Genomic DNA, 22,776 nt, shown 5'->3' with positions numbered 1-22,776 from the left:
ATAAGATTTATTGGCTGCCTGATGTCACATGCCTCGTCGTCAACAAGGTAAAATAAACCACGTGGTTCATGACACTTAATCTGTAAAGGAAATAAAAGAAGGAGAGTGTACCGCAAGATTTTTTATATTTTGATATATAATAATTTTTTTTTCCATAATAATTTTCTTTAGTATTTTGTAATAAGCTTAAAATGTTAAAAAGTAATAATCTTATTGAAAAAGTTTTAAAAAAAATTAAAATCCATAACTTTTTTCATGAAAAATTGATTTGAACTGTTTTATGTTATTTAGGGTCATTGCTGAAAGTACTTGAAGGCATTCTGACATAAAACAAATAAATATATATTTGTTTATATACAAATTCTAATTCAATTTTACAAAACTATATTTTCGCCACTATTATGGTACTTACATCGAATGCAACTTAGTAGGACTTTCAAGTATATAATTTACTGTTTTTCTAACGATAGCATTTGGCTAACAAGGAATATATTAAATTCAGATACCTATCCCATTAATTTGTTTGTTACTTTATACACAAAGTCAGTTAAACGCCATCTTTTCAGCACATTTAAGCATTTTAAAAACGTTTAGACGTTAAACAGTTAAGAAATATGAATAATTAAAATACACCAATAATTAAGGGTCTTTATCAAACATCGTTTAAAAGTAAAAAGAGATTAAATTAAGTTTATTTAAATTTTTGAAGAATAAATTAAGGGCAGTTAGGTCAAAATATTAAAATTGAAAAATACCTGTCAATTGGATTGATAATTGAACGTTTTGATAGATCATTCCCAAATAAACCATCGGTGATAAAATTAAGTTTCGAGCGACAAAACTAGTCTACCATGAAATCTGAGGCATAAGGTTTAAGCAGACAGGTGGCGTGAGTACATAGCCAACCGTAATGATCGTTTTAACGTTTTATGGCGATATTATCTGAATAAATTTTTTTTTTTTCGAATTTATTCAGAAGAGAAATAAAAAATCATTGAAATCTTGAAATGTTGATTTTTTTTTTAGAACCCAAGTGAAGAGTTTAGTTAAATTTTACTTCAAACGTTTTCTTAACATTTCTTTTTAAATTTTTCAACTTTTTGTAGAATAATTTGCAAGAAAAAATTATCTGATAAATAAAGCACAAAAAATTGTTGCTCTAAAAATGAAAAATGTCCTTAGAGCATTATGGTTTTAATGCATCATGGTAACGAGGCATAAAAAAAAATAAAAAAGATTTTAAAGTCGAAAGTAAAAGTGGTTTGCTAATCTATATATATATATATATATATATATATATATATATATATATATATATATATATATATATATATATATATATATATATATATATATATATATATATATATATATATATATATATATATATATATATTTATATTTAACTTAAATTTTACTTTTCTTATTAGTTCGATAAATAGGAACTTAATAAACTAGGAAAACATTTTTCGTACAAGGTAAGAATAAAGCGACTTTAAAGTTATTTTTAAATGTAAGCGCGACCAAACTTTTTAAAACACCCCAACGTGTCTAAATTTTTAAAACACCCCAACGTGTCTAAATTTTGTCAATTTATTTTCACGCAAAAAAGCCGTTTTAAAATTAATTTAATCCATTGTTCATTTGATAATTTGGTGATTTTTCGTCCACTTTCATATCTTTATGCTGTTTGATTTTATATCCCAATGGTATTTGATTAGCGCTTCTAATTACTTAAAATGCTTTTCCTCAATTGGATTAATTTGAACACAGAGAAATGCTATTTAAAAAATAATGTAATATAAATATTAATCTGCCGTAAATAATTCAGATATTGGTAAGGATTAAAAGGGAAAAATTGCAATAGATTAAAATGCAAGAATTCAAAAGAACATTTTTTTGATATCGCTTTTTTCACCAGCTTAGTCTTTTTTAATTTTTTTTTTTTTAAACAAAAATTAGACATCGCGACTATTTACTTATCGGCTATTATGTATTAAAGTACTTGTGTTTCAACTTTATTGACATCAAGATAAATAAATCAGATGAGCTTGAACGATTGCATTAACTTTTATCTGGTGTTGAAGTCTTTTTATGCTTAGTGTTTACAGTGTAATTTTTAAGTTACAAATTTATAGTCGAAAATGGCTGAAGCGCTAGTAAAAGACTTACCTGATTTTTTATGCTGGCATATAGCTTCAGTGCTTGACAAAACAACAAAACCAAACTGGAAAACATTAGTGAGTTTAATTCCAAACAACCCCTATGACAGCAAGGCAATCAACAAATTTCACATGGAAATATTGTCTCCTTTAGGAAGCCCAAGTATCAAATTGCTGGAAGACTTGGGACGAAAAAAAAAATCAGTGTCACAACTTGTGAGTTGGCTTGAATCTAAGCAAGAATGGAATGAGTTGGCTTCTCTTTTAAATCGCGCTAAAACGGGGACGCTCAGTCCAATCATTTTAAGACAATCTACTTCGGAAGGAGCTTGTGTAGGTGGCGAACTTTTGTTAGATGTTGAAGCAAGAGGCGAACCTCCGTTATATTGCCAATGGTTTAAAGAGAGTTCCCAGTTAGATAATAAAACAACATTTAGGTTGCGAATAGCTCCAATTACCATGGAAGATTTTGGATATTATACTTGTAGAATATGGAACCAATTTGGTTTTGTTTTCAGTAAATGGATAAAAGTTTACGACACATCTTTATCAAGCTTTTTATCAAGTTTGCCAAGTGTTACAATTTATCCCGAAATCGAAACATTTCAAAATGGTGGCACACTACGTTTATACGGCAACGCCGTTGGCAACCCACCTCCGATGCTACAATGGTTTTTTAACAAAAATAGTTTACTTGGGGAGTGTGGGCGTGATTTATTAATTGACCGAGCAACCATAGAGAACGAAGGTGTTTATGAATTAGAAGCTTCTAATAAATATGGAACTGTTATGTCACTACCTTCTCGTGCAATTTGTATGAAGTCACCTTCGAAAATGAGTAATTCAGTTTACAGCAGTTCATTAGAAGATGAATGTAAAGTACCAGACTCGCCTACTCAAAAAATAGCACTCTTAATTGGCAATGGAGGTTATCAGGAAGAAAAATTGGGTAAACTTGTTCATCCAATGAACAACACGAAGGAGTTAGCTGAAGCATTAATGACAATTGGGTTTAAAGTTGTCTCGCTAATCAATCTTGATCTTTTATCCATGAAAAGTGCAACAGATTTTTTTTATGATTTGTTAGACGCTGGAACTTACGCTGTCTTTTATTTTGCTGGTCACAGTTTCGAAGTAAGTGACGAAGTCTATTTAATGCCTGTAGATGCAACTGATAGTTTCTGTTTAGAAGAAAACCTTCCACTTTCAAGAATTTTAGCGTCTGTTGCTGATAAGCACGCAAAACTTAGCGTGTTACTTTTAGATTGTTGTAGACTGAAGACAGAATGTAATCGGTTTCCCATTTGTAACCCGTTTCCAAAACTTCTACATCAGGCAACTGGCTCTAAACCTGAGGAACAAATCATGACACTTAGTAAAAATATTATAATCGGATTTGGGTACTTTTTACAGGAACACTTAATGCAAATACCAGTAGTTAACAATAGTTTATATGCCAAATTTCTAGCTGAATACATTATTAAACCGCTAAAAATAGACGATGTTTTACTTGAAGTAGCTCGATGCTTAGATGCAACAGATATTCAACATGATGCAACAGATATTCAACATGATGCAATAGATCCGTCGACTGGAAGAAGTCAAGTTGTTTATAGATATAGCACGGTTGTTGATGAAATGAAATTGACTGACGAAGTATTTTGTTTAGAATCTGAAACACCTCAAGCTTGTTTGTGGCAACAAGCAAATATTGCTCCAAAATCCCCTGAAACCATTTTAAAGAACAAGACAGTTATCATAAAGTTAAATTTTACTGCTGAATTTTCAAATGTGTTATTGATTCACAGCGTTGTCGAAAAGAACCACGAGAACGATTTTTGTGATGTTAAATTTTTTTTACGCAGTAGAATTGGAGGAGCACCGGTTGAAATTGTACGACGGAGCAATAAAGTTTCAAATGATTCCTCTGAACTTGTAAGAATATCAAACTTAGAGCGTATGGAAGGAAACATAGATATACATTTAAAAGTGACATACGAAACTTTAGGTGTTAGGGAAGAACAAAATGTAATTCATTCAATAAAAGAAAAACCGTTATATGCTAAAGTAACAGAGATAAGACGAAGAGCAACCAATGGTTAGATTAGAGAACGCCAAAAAAAACCCGATGGTAAGATTAGGAACACTATAATAACAGGTTAGGGAACATTGGAACGACTGATGATTAAATATTGGGACATTTGAGTAACCAACCAACCCTTTTAAAGTTAAATTTCTAAATAAAACAGTTACACTTAACTTTAATGATTTTGATTCATCTTTTAACAAAGTGTTACAATTAATGTTCTTTTTTTTAAGAATATTTATAAAATAAGTTAGAGGTAACATACTGGGAAAGGGGCATTCTGTAAGTGACGGGAAGAAAAGTTTCCAATGATTTAATACTTCTAGAGTCCTATTGGCAAACTTTAACAAAACCTTTATTTCCTTTGAAACAAACTTTTAATTCCTTGAAAAGAAATTGAAATTAAAGCTTATCAATTTCTTTTTTTTGACAATGCACTTAATAGCATTAAGCCTTAAGCGGAATTATTGAAACTTTGGCAAATTTCGCTACTAAAACAAAATGTGAGGTAAGAAGTGCCCAAAAATATATGAGCTCGTTCAAATGTGTTATGCTGGGTTTTGATGAAAATCTTTAAATTGATTTATCGCTGCAGATGACCCTGGGTTTAAGTCTGAGGCAAAAAAGACAACTATTGATGTGAAAAAAATATCGAGGCATTAATTAGTCATCACAAATCTGTTTGAGAGGAGTGGGTAAAATTTTTGAATAAACCCAAAGTAGTGGCAGAGATTGTAAAATCAGTTCTCAATGTTAAATCGATTGAAAAGTGAAGCGTAAAAAATTAGCTAAAAAACATATTGAAGGTGATGAATAATCACAGGTTTAACAGAAAAAGTACAGAAAAAAAGGGGTCTTTTAGGAGAATTGTTTGCTCTTCAGAAACGTAGTGGTTTCTCTGCATATTTTCAGTTCAACACCAGTGACGTTAGTAACGTTGTGCGTTAAGTGATTAAAAGCTTATCAAAATTCTCTTGTGTATGGGAAAACAACGAAACTTTGATTTCCATGATGTTGTTAGGAAAAAATTCTAACAAACTTTTTATGAATTGCTGACTAAGTATTTTCAACTCTCTGGCTGTTTAGAAGTATGCTGTTTTTAAATCAATTTTCGAAAACATTTTTCCCCAATTCGTTTTGTTAAACAGCTCCTCGACATTTAGTTGTGGGGACTGATTAGTCTGAATGTATGGATTGATCATTCTTTTGTAATTCACAAAAAACCTCACCTCTACATTAGGCTTAGGTGCTGTTACAATAGCCGATTCCCATTTTGAATAAGAAACTGGTTTTACCTTAAGGTTTTACTTCTTCCAGGAGAGCAAAAGGGACATTTCTGGCTTTACAAAACTTGGAAACCTCCTCCCGAGTTTACATTAATTTTAGTCTAAAAATGTTTAATTGTTCTTTTATTGTCAGAGAATAAATTCGTTTAGTAGGTAGGCGAAACGAGGGAGTTGATGATTTTTTAGTCCTAATAATTTCTTACAGATCATCTACAATAGAAAAATTACACACACTGTGAAAATATTGTTCTACGTATGTAGAAATAAAAATAAAAAATAGTTTCTATTAAACTTCACAAATGTTTACTCTAAAGAGCCCGTATCAACTAGGCCCAACCGATTGGCATAAAAACAATTAGTCCGCGTCAGCATCAAAATACAACACGTTCAAATTTACGAATTCATCGAATAAGGGGACGTCCATAAAGTACGTACGCAGTAAAACCAATGCTTTTGGACCTCCCCCCTTGTACGCACTTGTACGCTTTGAACACCCCCTACGTACGTACGTACGCGTTATTTATTAAAAAAGTATGACCTCCCCCCCCCACCCCCCACCCAAAAAAGAAAAAGTTTTCAAATCATTAAATACAAAAAAGATCAATTTAGCTATTTATATTTCCACAAATGATGACTTAAATAAATTGAAAATGTTATGGAAAACAGGCATGAACTCTGCTTCTAATCTTTCATTAGTAATCTCCTCACTGGCTTCTTCACTTTCACTTAAATCACTCTCCATATCAATCTTTATTTTTTACTTTTTATGTGCTTTCTTGTGCCGTTTCATTGCTGCCTCGCTCGGCCAGTATTTATTGCATTTGTCGCAAATTCCGTTTAAAAGCTTTTTTTCCAATGAAGGACAATACAGATCAAATGGTATAATTTTGTACTTTTAAAGCCTTCTGTAGGTATATCTTGTTGCAAAAGCCTATGCGTCAGAGGTGAAAAGTTTGAATGGTTTGATATGTTTTTAAAATATCGAGACGGTTCCATCGCTTTGTAACCATTCTCGCAGTCCTCGTAGATGGCCGGAAATGGAATGAAACGTTGGGGGATGGTATTCAGCCAATTTGTTTCAAACGATGAACGACATAACTTTTCCTGGCATTTCACAATTTGTAGACAGTATCGCGATTGCTGGCAATGTTTCTCTACCCAAACAGGATCAGGATTCGGCGGTTTATATGCTTTTCCAACTGGTACTGCCCGGCAATTAACAAGGTAACCGTCGATGACGGTTTTCTCCCAAACTTGGGATAAAACGTCAGCCGCTTTTTGGAAATTTTACTTTTTCTCATTCCCAACAAATTCGTTCGACATCTTGGGAGTAAACAGTTTTTTTTTGTTGCAACGTTTTCAATTATTCGATTAGAAAGATAAAAGTTTTTGTTTATATGGAAATAAACGATTTAATCATAAGATTCAGTGTCGTTAAAGCGAAGAACGTAAAAAAATAACCCGACTCAAATTAATTGCAGTTACATTTCGCAATGAAAGGTGTTGGTCTCTATTAGCATTAAAATTGTTGTTTTTAAAAATAATTGTTTTTTATAATCAGAAAAAATACATTTAAACTTTAATAATAATTTGAAGTAGTACATTGTTAATAAAAAGTTAATAATAAAATATTAATTTAAAATAATAAAAAATTAACTTGTTGTAACGTTTTAATTGAAAAGATAAAAACCAGGTTGCGTAATTTAAAAAAAAGATTTTTTACATTCGAAAAGTTCATTGTTTTTTATACGGATCAAGTTTTAAAAATAATTCCTGAGAAAGATAGTCAAACCGCATACGTACTCGCTGTTTTGAACACTCCCCCTCCCCTTGTACGCATTTGTACGTTTTTTGGTAACCCCCCCTCTCCCCATACCTGCGTACGTACTTTATGGATGCCCCCTAAGCGAAAATAGTTGTATACATTGAAAGCATGCAGCGGTAAAAAATACAATCTGATCTTTTTTAGAGCGATGACCGCACGGTTAGCCTTAACTAAATTTAGGCTTTCTGAATTGTGTCCAAATTAATTTCAACGTTTTGTGAAAGAGTATATTTTACTGATCACTATGTATATAGTCCACCAAATCAGAAAACTCCTATTAAGTAATTATGGAATTTTTAAGATTTTTTCGCGCCTTTTTTGTCTTTTACAACCATTTTAAATCCACCATTTTTTCTGCCACAAATTTGATTGCAAAAGACAATCATAGAACAAATTTTTTTTAAAAAAATGTTAAGAATCGGTAAATCTCATCCTCAGACTATTTTAGATCAAAAGCATAGAGAAAAAGTCTTTTTTGTGGTCGAAAATGTTATGAAAATAAACAGCCAAAGCCATATAATTTCTAAATTTCAGAGCTTTTTTTCGGATTATAACATTGCTGATGATCGATACCCTACTGGATTGTGTCCAAGGTTGGTATACTTAATTATACTGATTTTTAACTAAATAAATCTATACAAAAAGTATATATATCATAAACGTAAAACCATTCACATAACTGAAAAATTGGATACCTTGAACTCAAAGAAATAAGATTTGTTAAATGAATCAAATCTCATTTTTCTTGGTACTATCATATCTTTATCTTTTTAAGGTGTAGGGGTATAGTTGAAACAACAAATGTTGTTAATCTTAGGCAGAAAATTAATTTTGACATTGACTGGTCAAAGATGACTATCCCGACTAAAACACGAAATGGGTAAAATGTTATTTTATTTGTATATCTGTTGTAAAGAAATATAAAGTTATAATTTTTTACAATTTCAGAAAACTAAAAACTTGCTTTTGTGAAATTTGCAAAATCGCAAGAATGCAGGGAAGGATACCCAAGAAGAAATCTGGTATAAAGAGTTTTAAAACGTCAGCTAGTAGTCCGCGGTGAAGTTCTTGTCTGACTAAAGTTAAAAGAGAATTGTATCATAAATGCAATGCAACAACGCTAAGGTAGAAAACGTTTTTATAACTTTGATTATTTGACTGTGAAAGGTTGTATACCATGTTCTATAGAAAACAAGTTCGTAAAAGTAATTTTTTTTTTTCAGAAATAACATATCAGCTGCATCCGGATATCAAGGTATTAGAAAAACCGTATTAATCTGAGTTACTAATAGAGAGATAAGTGAAAGAAGTGTTAAGAATAATAAATCAAAAATGATAATTTTAATTTAAAAAAACCTTTGTAAGCTTTTGAACCTATAACCTTTTTAACAATGTAAAGTTGTCGAAACCTTTTTCATTTAGTCTCCATAGTTTTGTAACTTATTTAGATGTCAAGGAACAAATGGCTTCTCACGTTATTAAAGAAAAGCTATGTAGTGAAGGTAGTAACACCATTTCATTGAAGTCAGGAGGTAGTAAACTGAAACTATCAATTAGATCTGAGAATACTCCAAAAACAACAAATTTTACTCACAAAAATCTTTTTTATATCCAGAATTCTCTTTCCTTAAGTAACCATCACGTGATAAAATTTGCTGATATGATAAGGTAAAATCACAATACTAATGCAAATTTAATTCTACACAATAAAATGATGCAATATTTGGAGTAAAATCTATTATATAAAAAATTGATAATTACAGAGTTGTTGAAAAAAGAAGAAACGCTGTAGAACCTGGGCTGAAATACTGTGTCTCTGATTTGGATAGTTATCTTCTCCCATTATTTATCTAAATTATATATCTAAATGTTGATATTTTTTAGTGATTCAATTCAAGAAGAAATTGTTTTTAATTTTATATTTGTGAATATTTTGATGATTTAAAACATTCCGATTATGTGATTATCCACTCTTAAACTATGTAATATAACACAATACCATCTGTATTATTCATTTCCTATAAATTGTCTGTAACTTTTACAATAAAATTTTGAATGAAAACATGGCGGACCAAAAAATGGTGCAAAACACTTGCAGAAAAAGGCGCAAAATAAAAGGCACGAAACAAAAGGCGCGAAAAAATCTTTAAAACGCCATAATTACTTAGCAAGAGTTTTCTGATTTGGTGGACTATATACATAGTGATCAGTAAACTAGACTCTATCAGAAAACGTTGAAATTAATTTGGACACAATTCAGAAAACCTTAATTTAGTTAAGGCTAACTGTGACCGAGATGAACTCAGATAGAAATTTAAAAAATCAAAATAAACAAAGTAATTTTCTTTGCATCAATAAGTCCCTAGTATCGACTCGCCTAATTTTTTTAACAAACCACATTGGTTCACATTCAGCCAGTGTTTATTTTCATTAATGTGTCACGCCGCAAAGTTTTTACGTTCCAACGTTTGGCTAGAAACGCTGGAAACTTTTGGAAGGTCATTAATGCTAATTATAAATAGAAGAGACAAGCAATGGAACGTTGAGGCACACTGCATTTTCTATTTAAGCAGCTTTAAAGATGTCATTCATTAGTAACTACACACTTTCGGCTTTTATTTAGAATTTGAACTAATCTTTTCCTAGATTTTTACTTTTAAAATACTTTAGTTAATGTTACGATCAACAGTATCAAATGCTTTTGATAGGTCGATAAATGTTTCCATTGGGAATTTTCCTTTCTCAAAAGATTCATAAACATTACTTACAAGGTTTATTAATGATGTATTATTTTCCAATTAACTGCAGATAGAGAAATCTTACAGAAAAACGGTAAGAAAAATTTACAAACCAAAAACAATTTTGAGGCACTTTTTTTTATTCCACCAACTTTGATTTCCTTTTTTTAAAATTTACTTTACTAAAAGTATAAAATATAAAAATATACACAAACGGTCTCGATATCCTCTGTTGAAATTACATTTTAACTAGCTCTAGTATTTTGTAAACTGTTTTTTGTTTGAAATCCCCATCAGAACTGGTTAGGTTATGACCATTTTTTTTTGTAAAGTGGACTAAAGTTCCGCACTATAAGAATGTTATTTGTAAAATCAAATAGTGAAATTAGTTAAAATAGTTGCCTACTTCAAACGACATTTTTTTTTAAATTTAGGTATGCATATAAACTTGACTTGAATGACAAAAGTCGCATAAGTATTTTTTAAAATTATCCTCTTAAAAAATGGTACTCTAAAAGTTTAGTTAACTTTTAAATAAAAATTTCAAGTCATTGCGTGTCTCCTTACGGGGTTCTCATCGAGACTAGATATTACAAAAAATATTTAAAATTTGTTAGTGACAGATGATTCAACGTAGAAGTACTGAATTTATTTTCTGCAGGCTTCTTCTAGAAATATTAACAACAATCTTACAAAAAATATAAAATGCACTAGTTGTAATAAACAAATTCGAACAAAAAAAACTTACGCTAACCAAACTTAAATTGGTAGTACAAAATAAAATTCAGTAAAGCAGAGGGTGAAATTTCACGCAATAATTGGAGCATTCACTTTTTATTTTTCGCTACTTAAAAAATGAGAAAAGTTGTATCCTCTAGTTGATTGAGAAAAATTTATAAAACTTGAAAGATGACGAGTTATGAAACTTTTTTTCTTGTAGGAACTTGAGGCGGAGAAGAAAACTGAGTTATTTCCTCCTAAAATGCAAAAACAGCAAGATTTCGAAAAAAAATTTTTTTATTAATTTTCAGAATAGATTTTTCCGATAAGAATTACCTCACTCGGATAGGATTCTGGTTTTAGAGAATAGTTATTTGATACAGGCTTCGGCTTTCTTTCAGGAATTGGAGGAGCCGTATCAACAATTGCAGCCTTCATAACTGGTGGTGTAGGAAACCTCCTAAAAAATTACAGAAATAAACCTCCTAAAAAATAAACCTCTTAAATAAACCTCCAGAAATAAACCTCCTAAAAAATTACAGAAATAAATACGAATTTAAAACATTTTTTTTTTTTTAAGCATCAAATATTTTACAAATGGCAAAAAAAAAAAAAAAAAAAGTAAAAAAGGAAACCTTTGAGAATTTACAGAGTTATTTTCTAAAACTTTTATTTGCGAAAAACTTGTCGGAGAATCATCGGAATCTTTGTTTAATCTTTTAGGTGAATTTGCTGATTTCCTGTTTAACTCTTGCTACAAAATGACGAAAACAATCTTAGAACCATGAATGTTATTACAACAAAACTCTAAAACTATTAATGAAAAATTAAACAAATAAAAACTATTAGCAAAAAGCAACAGAGGCTTCAACACCAACCCTAACAGTAACATAAAAATTATACATTTACATAAAAAAACTTACTGGTGAAACGGATCGTAGTTTGTGTTCCATCTCAACGTAATGAGCAATAGCCAAGTATATAAATTTGTATTGAGCCTTGAACAGATAAATATTAATATACTAAAAATAGATGTTTTTATATTTTAATATAAATAATATCAATTTTATTAACTTTTACAGTTATTTATTCGGTAAATGTATAAGAAGCGAATTATTTCAATAGAGGTATATGTGAAGCAAAATGATTTTGAAAAACAAATAAAAATTGTCGATACTTCTTGTCAATTAAATTTTTTTTGGTATTATTTATTTTTTATTATTTATTACTATTTTCATTATATGTCATTTTATTATTTTCCCGTTTTAAAACATTTTACTAGTTTAGTTTAGAAGAGGGGGGGGGGTTAGTAAACAACTAAACCTCTAACTGCACCATTCCAGGTCTTTGTGAACGAACAAACTGCACAGTTTTTTGAATGTCTATTTCACAGTCCATACCTTAATAGTATTACAAAAAAAAATTTAGAAAAATTGTTAAAGGAAAGGAATTTTTTTAAATTTCCAACAAACAAAATGAAAATTTACCTTGTTTCTGAAGAATTTTTACCAAGATGTCAATTACAATAAATGCCCCGGTACGTCCAACTCCAGAACTATCAAAATAAAATTTAACCAGCTTAATAGAACAGTCCATTTTAAAGTATACTACAACACTATTTAGTAAATGTCTTTCATTACTAAAAAGCAAAGTTAATTTGCCTGCAATGAATAACTATAGGCCCTGGATAGTTGCTGTATTTCTGTTTTAGATTCATATCATGTAGTATTCCTATGACAGAACCAACATTTGATGGTATCCCATGCTCAGGCCACCCAATATATTGATAATGGTATATAGTATGTGGTTCTTCTTCAGGCTTAAAAATCAAAATTATTGAAGCATTTTTGTTGTTCACAATTAAAATATTCACAATTAAGAGATGCTTACCAAAGAAAACAGACATTAAATAATAAAATTTAAGAAAATTTTTTTTTTTTTTAATTATTTGCACACAACAGAAAACATCAACTAAAAGTCAATCAGAGTAAATTTTAGAAAACAAGGAGTTGTCAAACCTCATCTTCAGATGTTAATTTCAATTCTCTATATATAAAATGTGGAGTTTCCAACTCTTCAATACTACTGATATGAAACTTATTAAACTGTATTTTGCAATTGACATCCGGCCAGTACTTTGCACACCGACTCTAAATATTATAAACTAGGATTAAAAAACTATAATGGAATCATTTTTGTTAGGAAGTATTTCTGGTTTTATATTCAGCTTAACTAAATAAATAGTCAAGTTAGCCATAAACCTATTTTTATTTTATACCTTGCCTTTTTCAATTTCTCGGGTAACCATGAGAATAACTCTACTATTTTCTTGATAAATCATTCTCCAAAAATCATAAATGGTTTCAGGGAGACAGCCTTGTGTTGCAATGTATTCATGTTCAGTCTCTCCCTTAAAATCAAATTAAATAAACAACAGATTGTTGATAACAAAAAGGGAACAAAAATGTTTGCAAATTTTGCTCGAAAGCGTTTGTTTATTTTAAATATAAACAAATAAATTTCACAGAGGTTCATTAATCATTATTTTTTGTCTTATTTCTTCCCCTTAGAGATTTCTTAGTTTTTCAACAAGAAGTATACAATAAAGACAAAAAAAAAATCCAGCCATTGATCATGCCTGACAGCATTTAAATCCTATTGGTTATGTCCCTCATTATCAAAACCATCAAAATCATCACATCATTGCTACCACAATCCAAATAGCTGAGAATGAATCTATACACCAGAGAATCCAGCATAGGAGTCAGGTAGCCAAAATAATGGATGAAAAGAATGTCAAGTACCTAAAAAAAATGTTCAACCATATACATGCAGTTTTGACCAGGCAAGCAGCTTGAAGATTCATTTGCTTCTAATCAAAATGTTGAAAATGTATAACTGAGAATACAAGAGGAATAACATTTGACCAAAAAGAAAAAGACTCTACTGCAAATTTGTGGAAACAATATTTGCTGCAATAGAGTTTATCAAAAACTTCAAGAGAAATCATGCATCCTCAACAATGAGTTGTATTTAAGTTTGAAAACTGATAACAAATACATCTTGTGGCCCAACCTAGCAACATCACAATACTCAAATAGTATGGTTTTGTACCTTAATGAAGACTTTGTTGAGCTGATACCAAACATACCTGAATGCTGATTTTTGGGCTATTCTGAAAAGAATGGTCTATGAAAGGGCTGGCAATCAAAAAAAACTCTCCATCAACATTGCAATAAGATAAAACTGTACCTCAAAAAAAATGGATCTTGACCTCATAAAACAGCTTTCCAAGACAGTACATCCTCAAGTTTGAAAAATCAGAAGAAAAATCAAAATTGAAAATGATTAAGATTTTACCATAATAAAGAAAAAAAAAAAAAATAATAAAAAAAGTCCTTTTGAACTCAACAAAAAAATTTAATGATCATAGATTAAGTGTAAAGTAAGGGTTTACTCACATCAATATATGAAGCATTGATATAATTATCATTTGGGTCATCAGAATTTCCACCCAACAGTATAACCCGAGTATGATCAACTAAGAAAAAAAGATTTTTTTTAGACAATTACTTTTCAAAATAAAGATAAAAACAAGATTTACCATAAAAATTCAAATAAGCACCCAGCTTGTATTAACACTGAAAAAAGTGCCCAGGGTAAAAAATAAAACTTGAATTAAGCACTCATCCCAAAAGGGAAATTTATTGAAATAACAAGCTATAAAATCAAGCATAGGAACTTCTTTGATCCTGAAAGTTCAGGTATGAAATGGATTATGCTTAACTAACTTAACTTAACACAAGTTTTATTTTAAATGTTAGTTCAATATTAAAAGAACTGTAATAAGTACCCCTCACCTTTTATATGCCTCAAAAAAAGAGGGTAAATTTTAAATAACTAAATGTATGCCCAGGATGCTTATTCAAATCAATATCTTCTAAATAAAATTGCTACCTACAAGGAACAATATTTTTAAATCTATTTTTGTGTTTATTTTCTGCACTCAGTCCAACTGTTCGACTGTAGAGGTGTTTACACTCTTGTTGTTGCAGTTGCTAAAATTTATTGTAAAAATACAATTCAAAAAAAGCCCTGGTGCAACCTGCTGAACATTTTTGTTACTGTAGACTTATTTGTAAAGAAAAAATTTGAAACTATGCATTAGAAATAGATGCTAGAATACTTCAAACTCTTCCCAGAATCCATCTTTGCCTTGTATTATGGTATTAGCATCTTTCTGAAGTTCAACAACACGATCACCAATTGCTGATGCTGTAATTTTTGTAGCATTGAATGGCTTGAAAAAGATATATATATATATATATGTAAAAATGTATATACATATGTATATATATGTAAAAGATAAAGGTGGCTGGTAGAAGCTTTACAAAATTATGTTTATGTAAAAATGTATACATCAATATTGTTGTTATGTATAGTCATTTTATATTTTTATTATTAGTTTTTTCTTTTATGTGTGTGTGTGTGTGTGTGTGTGTGTGTGTGTGTGTGTGTGTGTGTGTGTGTGTGTGTGTATATATATATATATATATATATGTATATATATATACATATATATACATATGTATATATATATGTATATATATATATATATATATGTATATATATATGTATATATATATATATATATATACACACACTATACATAGCAACAATATTGATGTATACATTTTTACATAAACATAATTTTGTAAAGCTTCTACCAGCCACCTTTAATAGATTACAAAATATTTCTCAATAATTGACATACCTGCTTAAGGTGGACAACAGTTCCAAATTTACTTTCCACCATTGGATTTTGTTTATAATAATCAACAAGGTCAGTTATTGTACTGAACTTTTTTCCACCACCTACATCGTATTCCTCATTAACATTCCTGATCATAACATGTATCACACTCTCATCTGACCTATAAAATAATGATGAAGCTGAATAGTATATGCTACTAGAAAAAAGATTTAATTATGGCAATAAGGAAATTGAACTTGTGTGCTTTATGAAGTGCTGAAATCATAGAATATTTATTTTTATAAAGGTTTTACATTTTTGAAAATGAAAAAAAAAAAAAAAAAGAAAACAAACATTTTCAAATATTTTACAGAAATCTTTAACAAAAAAATTTGAAATTTTCTTGTTAAAAATTTCTGTAAAAACATTTAAAAATGTTTCAAAACTTTTTCTCTCTTATGGCTTTATCATGATCATCAAACCATCTGTTTAAATATACTACTAATTTAAAGATCATGTTATACATTTTGTTTAAAAATGAAAAGCAATAAATTCCTTTGATTCATTACTTACTCACACAAATGTAATAACCAAAACTTTGATTATTTTTTTGCTTTATTTGCATCAGTAATGTAAAATAGGCTTTAGTGTTTGTTTCTTTTAATGATAATGGGCTTAAACTTTAGACTCTATTTTATTTAGGACCATGTTTTAGTTTTTAATTAGCAGACTTCTGAATTAAATGATTAATATCTTTAATAAAAATAATAAAGTAAACAGGTAAGTAAAAATTAATATATTCATACAATTCTTAATTAATTTTACCGTATAGTTAGAGCATAATCTCCAGGTTGTCTTGTACTTTCTCTCACAAGGTAGCTGCCATTCTTACCTTTATCTAGTAACAATCTTTCTGCATCTTTTCCAGACATATGACCATGAAACCACCTGTAAATTACAAACCAAATGTAAGAAAAAGAAAAATTAATAAAGAACATTTAGTTAGGTTTTAAAAATGGAATCTAATTTGTGATTGTAAATGAAAAAAAAATTTATTAAATTTATTTTTGAAGCAAATGAAGATAGAGGAAATGATGATAACAGATTTGTAAATAAATATTTTGAAAAATGAATGCTAAGAAAGAAGCATTTGTTATTTAAAGTAAACAAGCATGTGGAGTAATTCAACTAATCAGTAAAACTAAAATTATAATCACTCAGGTTGCTCTTTAAATGTTGATTGCTTTTTTTAATGAATAATGAACACGGTAGTGATTAAGAATGAAGCGTTGTAAATGTGTAAAATTACACTGGGCCATCAAGTTTTAGCATAAAAATGGCATTAACTCTTAAACAAGCAGCAACAGGTCAAATTTTTGAATAGAAATTAAATTTTAAATTTCATTAATTAAGCAAAGCACTTAAAAGCCACTTCAAAAGATAAATTTGTTATTAATTGTAAAGACTTTCTTTGCCTTTTTGAACAAATTTTTGACATCAGAAACATCCATAGCGGCTTCATTCGTCTTTCTTCATTCATCCATGATGACTGTGCTTCTTAAAAGTAAGGTTTAGAATTGTTAAAGCAATCAAAACATCTTCTTATCAACCCTATAGCTAAAGATTCTGCAGTGTAGCCTCAATTTCTAGTTACCATTTTACCTTTAAGAAAATTAGCACAATGTCAAACAACTCCTTGAATTTTTGAACTGAAAACATTTTGATTGGAAATTAACAAATATTATTATCAGTCTCCAGCCATATTCTAGTGCAATCCATGCACAGTGGAGGTTACTGCAAAAGACCTTGCTGAGTGTGAAACAGAACTTTTGGATTGATTCAATCAAGTTCTTTTAAAGATGTAGTTCATTTGCCCATTATCAAAATCTCTAATTAAATTTTCATCCTTGATGTCATCCTACCTATTTGATGCTGTTGTGAGTATGCTAAATGATAACTATGCAGAAAAAGATTGAACAATTCAGGATTCCAACTGGGAAAAAACAAACATTAAACCTAAAGTCATCTTACATTTTGACATAAATCTAACAAAAATATTTAATGCTTTTTGTATTGAAACAATTTTTATTACTTCTTATAGTTCCAATTTTGTTTACCTTAGAACATCATAAAATTAACCTTGTATACACTTTATATTTATAAATAATCTAAAAATGCTGTATAATTGAATCATCATTAGGAAATTTTGATTCAAAATTTAAACTAATTAATAGATTATAGAGGTAGAGTAGCTTGAAAAAAACCTTTAGTTACAAAACGAATGAAATGTCAATTGAGGATTGCAAAAAATTACACAAAAAAAAGCCAATATCGTATTGGAAAAAGGTTTTGTGGTTAGATAAGTCAAAATAAAACCTCTTCTCATTGGATAGAGTCCAGAAAGCAAAACTATACTTTGATAGAAATAGCCTCAATGTTTTGCAATGGCCATTTCAAAGTTCGAATTTGAATCTGATAGAATATTTGTTGATTATTTTGGACAGCATATTTTGTCAACATATTAACTAATTAGTACAAATATTTTGGTCATAAAAATAAAAGATGAGATTTTTGTTCAATTATTCTTTTTTTTGTATACTGACATCCAGTGCACTCAAAGTTATAAAATCTATTGAAGATTTTTTTTAGGTCAATAAATTTACAACTGTGGTTACTATGAAAACATACTAGAATACTTTATAGAATTGTTTTTACAAGTAAAAAAAGTACAAAATAAACTATGTAGAATCTGCAACAATTCAACAAAACCAGCTATGTACACTCATACAAGGATTATAAACATAAATTTGAAAGATTGTAACTCAAATATGTATGGAGGCTCAAATAACAAACCGATGGCTTAATCTGCAAATTGGCTGCATTTCATACAGTTTTAAAAAAATGAAAAAAAAGTCAATAAAAAATAAAATATTTAAAACACCCATATTCCAAAATTCTATTTGGTGCTTTTTCATTTTGCATACGGAATTAGCTGAAAAGTATGAAAAAATATATTGATCACAAACCTATTTAATAGTTTTTTGGAGTTATCTAATTTGAAAATTAAAAAATGTAAAAAATATGGGAGTTGCCCAATTTATGTGCACACAATTTTCTCAGTAATTTTGAAAACTAGGAGTTTTTTAAATTTTTCATACTGTAGAAGGCAACCTCATGTTTTCAATGACATCAAAGAATAATTTTGGGTCAATAGTGGAGTCAGCCAATTCGCAAGTTAAGGCATTGAAATGTGTTTTGTTAAACAACTGCAGAGTGTAATATGGAAAAATTGAGATAAAAATGTAAACATGTGATTGTCAAGTATTCTAGAAAATATTTTTGAATATAAGAACTAGTTGTTTAGTTGTTTAACAGTTTTCTTTGATTGCATTAGTAATAACTAGGTACTTTTTTTAAGTGGAAAGTTTGTTCAAAACATTTTTTCTTAATTCATGTATATTTAAATTTTAAGTAGTTTAAGTAATTTAGATTTTAGTGGAGAGATAATTTTGTTTAGATTGGCTTGCTTTCACATATATTTTACATAAATAACAGTATTAATCAAAGATTCAAACAAGTTTCTAATTTGTTTGTATATGAACATGTTTATATCACATAGAGCAAAATATAAGTATAAAAATATAAAATTCTCATTAAATAAAGATATACATGCCTTTCTGAAGTTGGGTCTTTTGAATTCATAGGATATTTAAGTTCAATTAACTCCCCATTTTTCTCATGTAGATCATGCTCCATATAATATTGTATAAGGTCAGATAATGTTGAAAATTGAACACCTCCATAGAGGTCATAATATTCTCCATTGTTCTGAATTTTAATATGAGTTACTCTGTCATTGCGTCTAAACATTTAAAGACATAAAAAGCAAAACAAGCTTCACAATAAAAAGTTTAATTAAAGAATGAAGGAACTGAAAAACAATATAAAATTCACTGGTAATCACAATCAATAAAACTTAATATATGATGGTGAAGGCTATATTTAGGATGGTTACAAGTTATATAGTTGATCATTCATTTGCAATTCAAATACTTAACACAAATATGCTTCATATTATATGGAGAACAATAGAACTATTCATTTAAAATGATTGTTCAAAAAAGTGTGATTTACTTTTACACCATTATCAATGAAGAAATGGTATATATAATTCAATCTTCAAAAAATGTGATCAATAGTTTTGACCATATTTAATGAAAACAATCGTTAAAGAAAATATATTAATCATTAACATCCACATTTTTTTTATTTATAGAGTATTTGTTTGTTTTAAAAAATACTATAATAAAAAAAAGTTTTCTGATCAGGATGACAACTGAAACTTGTGCTCTAGTGTTCAACCATTCCATCACCACAGCTGCTAACCATTGATTGCTCAATAATATAAGCACTGGTGTTACCCTGTTTATTACATTGTTGTATTGTAAAAATATCAACAAACAAAATGACTAAAACAATTTTTTTAAGGCTTAAGTATATTGACATGATAAACTGATTTATTTGAAAGTATATTTAAAAAAATATAAAATAAAACAACTACAATTTCAAAGATTCCTCACTTTACCATTTTATCCATTTCATTTATTACAACCAAACGATGGATTGTAGTTAACATTGAAATACTAACCTAACAGAAAGAGTAAAGTCCTTTTTTGAACTGCTAGGTCTACATAAGAAACTTCCATTAGTACCACGGTCCATCAAGAGTTGCTCTGCCTCTTGCCCATCAATGTGGTGGTGGAACCATCTTAAATAAATTAAAAAAGGAGCCACTTAATGCATATAAAAAATTTTAAAATTTTTTTTTTTTTTTTAAAAAAAAGGTCTTGCAGTATTATTTAGATGTCACATAATAAGTTAGAATAACTGTTGCTATTGATACAAATAACTTTAGAATGACATAATGACAAGAATAAAATACTAATTTTTATTTTATATTTACTTTATATTATGTATAGTTGAATAATAGTCCCAAATATGAGATTAACTATAGTTAATAATATAATCAAACAAAAATAAAAAAAAAAAACCATTATTCTTTTGTGGTACATATTTAAGAAATTTCAATAAACTAAAAACTATAAAAAACAGTTGTGTCATCATATTTTATATTATCACATTTTATAATATCTAAATTAAACAATTGAACTTTTGAGTTTCATAGTTATTCAGAACTGCTTTTACCTTCTTGAAGTCATTTTTCAGTGGGTTATATAAGGTAAAAACACAACTTCATCTCTATTTCTTGGATTAAAATATTGATCTGTCTATAAAATTAAAAAACATGGCATTTAATACATACATACATACATACATACATACATACATACATACATACATACATACATACATACATACATACATTGAGTATCATGCAATACACATTTTACTGTGAGAAATGTAATTAAATTTCTGTAAATTTTATGATATTAGGCAGAGAAACAAATTTGATTATGTAGTATATTTATGCAAGTTAAAATAGTTAAATATATTGTACTATTTTATAATTAATCAGTTAGGATGGCAGATATTCTAATTTCACAATGATATAGATTGTGTACCAAAGATTCCTCAAGATGTGTACCTCCTTGTTTATGGGGGAAAAAACAGGTTTAGGACAAATTTCTTAAAATTTTACCTACATCATAATAAAATACAACAAATTATATAAGTATTTCTAATAGTTAGTCGCTTTTTGCGTTCAGTTTGATGAAAATGCACATGAGCTCGTATGTGTACTGCAAGGAGGACTCTTAGTCCAAGCGATTTCTTTGCTTTAAAACTAACAATAAGCAAAAGGCAAGCTAAAGCTTATAAAAATCAATTTCTTTTCATTCTTAACTTTTAATTTGAAATTATCTTTTTGGTACTACTGAGAGTGCATTTGAAAATTCGGTCGGAGTATTAAAAGATTTAAAACTAAATTTCATATTATTTTTAAAATACCGTTGTTGACTACACTTGTAAAATCCGTCTCATAAAAAAAAAACAAAAAAAAAAAAACATTAAAAACCAGATCATCAAAGATTGGAATATCTCGTCGTTAATTGAAATATTTTTATGCTTAAAAGAAAATTTTTATATATTTCATTGAAGTTCTATGGAGAATATACTAAATGCTTGACCGTTTATAAGAAGGCCATAATTCTTAATGATCAGATTTTATTAGCGGTCAGTTCCATGTTAAATGTTCTTACAAATAAATTCGATTGTGTGATTACCATAATGGTTTTAATGCTGGTAGAGATTGTGGTTTACATTTAAAAAACATTTCATTAAACTAAGCATCGGCGTTCCGCACCGTCGGTAAAAATGCGTAAAAATGCGTAAATTTGCGTAAAATGCGTAAAAATGCGTAAATTTGCGTAAAATGCGTAAATTTGCGTAAATTTGCGTAAAAATGCGTAAATCTGCGTAAAAAGCGTAAAAATGCGTAATAATGCGTAATTACCGCGGTAATTTTGCGTAAAAATGCGTAATACGCAATTTTACCGCATTTATCACTTTTTACCGCATTTATCACTTTTTACCGTTTTTATCACTTTTTACCGCTTTTTATCACGATTTACCGCATTTTATCACAAATTACCTCTTTTTTTGCTGATTACCGAAAAACTAAAAAAAGATACTTTAAATTGCTTTTTGTATTTCTATTAGTAAATGTTATATTTACAGTTTTAAACAAACAAGTTATTGATAAAAAATTAATCATCAGATATATCATCATCTGTCTCTAATAAAATGTTTGCAAGCTCAGATGCTCTGTACTTTTTTTTCTCATTCCCCTTCCAATTCGACTTCATTATATTACCTAATTTTGCTTTTTTGATTCTACTTTGATTGTGCTGGAGTGTCATTGGAATAAACAAAGGGACACTTTGAGTTTGGTCTTTACCTTGAGTCACTTCATACCCTTCTTGTTGAGCTAGAGTCCTTTGACTCTCTTGAGTATCTAACTGTAGCTGTTGTTGCTTATTAGGTTCAGGACCAGTTTGAGTATCTGATAAAGTTGGAGAAGCCTTTTCAAGTGCACCTCTTTTTTTAGTTTCAGTTTGACTATGTGATTTTCCCTGTTGGTGAGTCTTCTTAGTTGGTGGTGTGACATGTGGTAATTCATACGGCTCTTCTTCGCAAGTTTTTTCCCAATCGTTGAGGTTAGAAGGAACCCTTGCGTAATTTTGACTC

General features: G+C 29.1%; 2 protein-coding genes and 1 long non-coding RNA gene across 9 annotated transcripts; 2 read left to right on the top strand and 1 right to left on the bottom strand.

The window, feature by feature from the left end:
• Window positions 1-908: 908 nt before the first annotated feature.
• LOC145185507 (mucosa-associated lymphoid tissue lymphoma translocation protein 1-like) lies at window positions 909-4,427 on the top strand. Its single transcript, XM_090097951.1, has 3 exons — window positions 909-1,040; window positions 1,431-1,478; window positions 1,963-4,427. The coding sequence occupies exon 3, from the start codon at window positions 2,145-2,147 to the stop codon at window positions 4,263-4,265; it is 2,121 nt and encodes a 706-aa protein (XP_089954077.1). The 5' UTR covers window positions 909-1,040; window positions 1,431-1,478; window positions 1,963-2,144; the 3' UTR covers window positions 4,266-4,427.
• Window positions 4,428-7,692: 3,265 nt separating this feature from the next.
• Window positions 7,693-10,803, top strand: LOC145187110 (uncharacterized). The gene is made up of 4 exons (XR_016455684.1): window positions 7,693-7,952; window positions 8,308-8,484; window positions 8,583-8,614; window positions 8,808-10,803. It is a non-coding gene; the product is annotated as an uncharacterized LOC145187110 (long non-coding RNA).
• Window positions 8,243-21,736, bottom strand: LOC145185551 (tyrosine-protein phosphatase non-receptor type 11-like). 7 transcript variants are annotated; one of them, XR_016455677.1, is made up of 19 exons: window positions 20,776-20,884; window positions 20,219-20,338; window positions 19,244-19,432; window positions 16,396-16,518; window positions 15,592-15,751; window positions 15,004-15,117; window positions 14,779-14,875; window positions 14,279-14,358; window positions 13,096-13,227; window positions 12,836-12,967; window positions 12,479-12,636; window positions 12,305-12,372; window positions 12,141-12,217; window positions 11,741-11,815; window positions 11,453-11,571; window positions 11,154-11,277; window positions 10,846-11,074; window positions 9,121-9,209; window positions 8,243-8,435 (listed from the first exon to the last, which is right to left on the bottom strand). XR_016455677.1 is itself a non-coding variant. In XM_090097898.1 (17 exons), the coding sequence occupies exons 1-17, from the start codon at window positions 20,787-20,789 to the stop codon at window positions 11,015-11,017; spliced, it is 1,842 nt and encodes a 613-aa protein (XP_089954024.1). In that variant the 5' UTR covers window positions 20,790-21,736; the 3' UTR covers window positions 10,732-11,014. The 7 variants fall into 7 exon arrangements, 2 of the variants coding, with proteins under 2 accessions (XP_089954024.1, XP_089954025.1); XR_016455676.1 differs by lacking the exon at window positions 9,121-9,209; XR_016455680.1 differs by lacking the exons at window positions 8,243-8,435; window positions 9,121-9,209 and adding an exon at window positions 14,070-14,122 and having other exon boundaries at window positions 10,732-11,074; window positions 13,096-13,621.
• Between the last annotated feature and the right edge of the window lie 1,040 nt (window positions 21,737-22,776).

Source organism: Hydra viridissima, unplaced genomic scaffold (assembly GCF_058129835.1).
Source record: "Hydra viridissima isolate aposymbiotic clone 2 unplaced genomic scaffold, HvirCarnegie_v1 scaffold_9, whole genome shotgun sequence".
Taxonomy (NCBI): domain Eukaryota; kingdom Metazoa; phylum Cnidaria; class Hydrozoa; order Anthoathecata; family Hydridae; genus Hydra; species Hydra viridissima.
The sequence above is the reverse complement of the archived record's forward strand: the minus strand, read 5'-3'. Positions and strand labels throughout refer to the sequence as shown.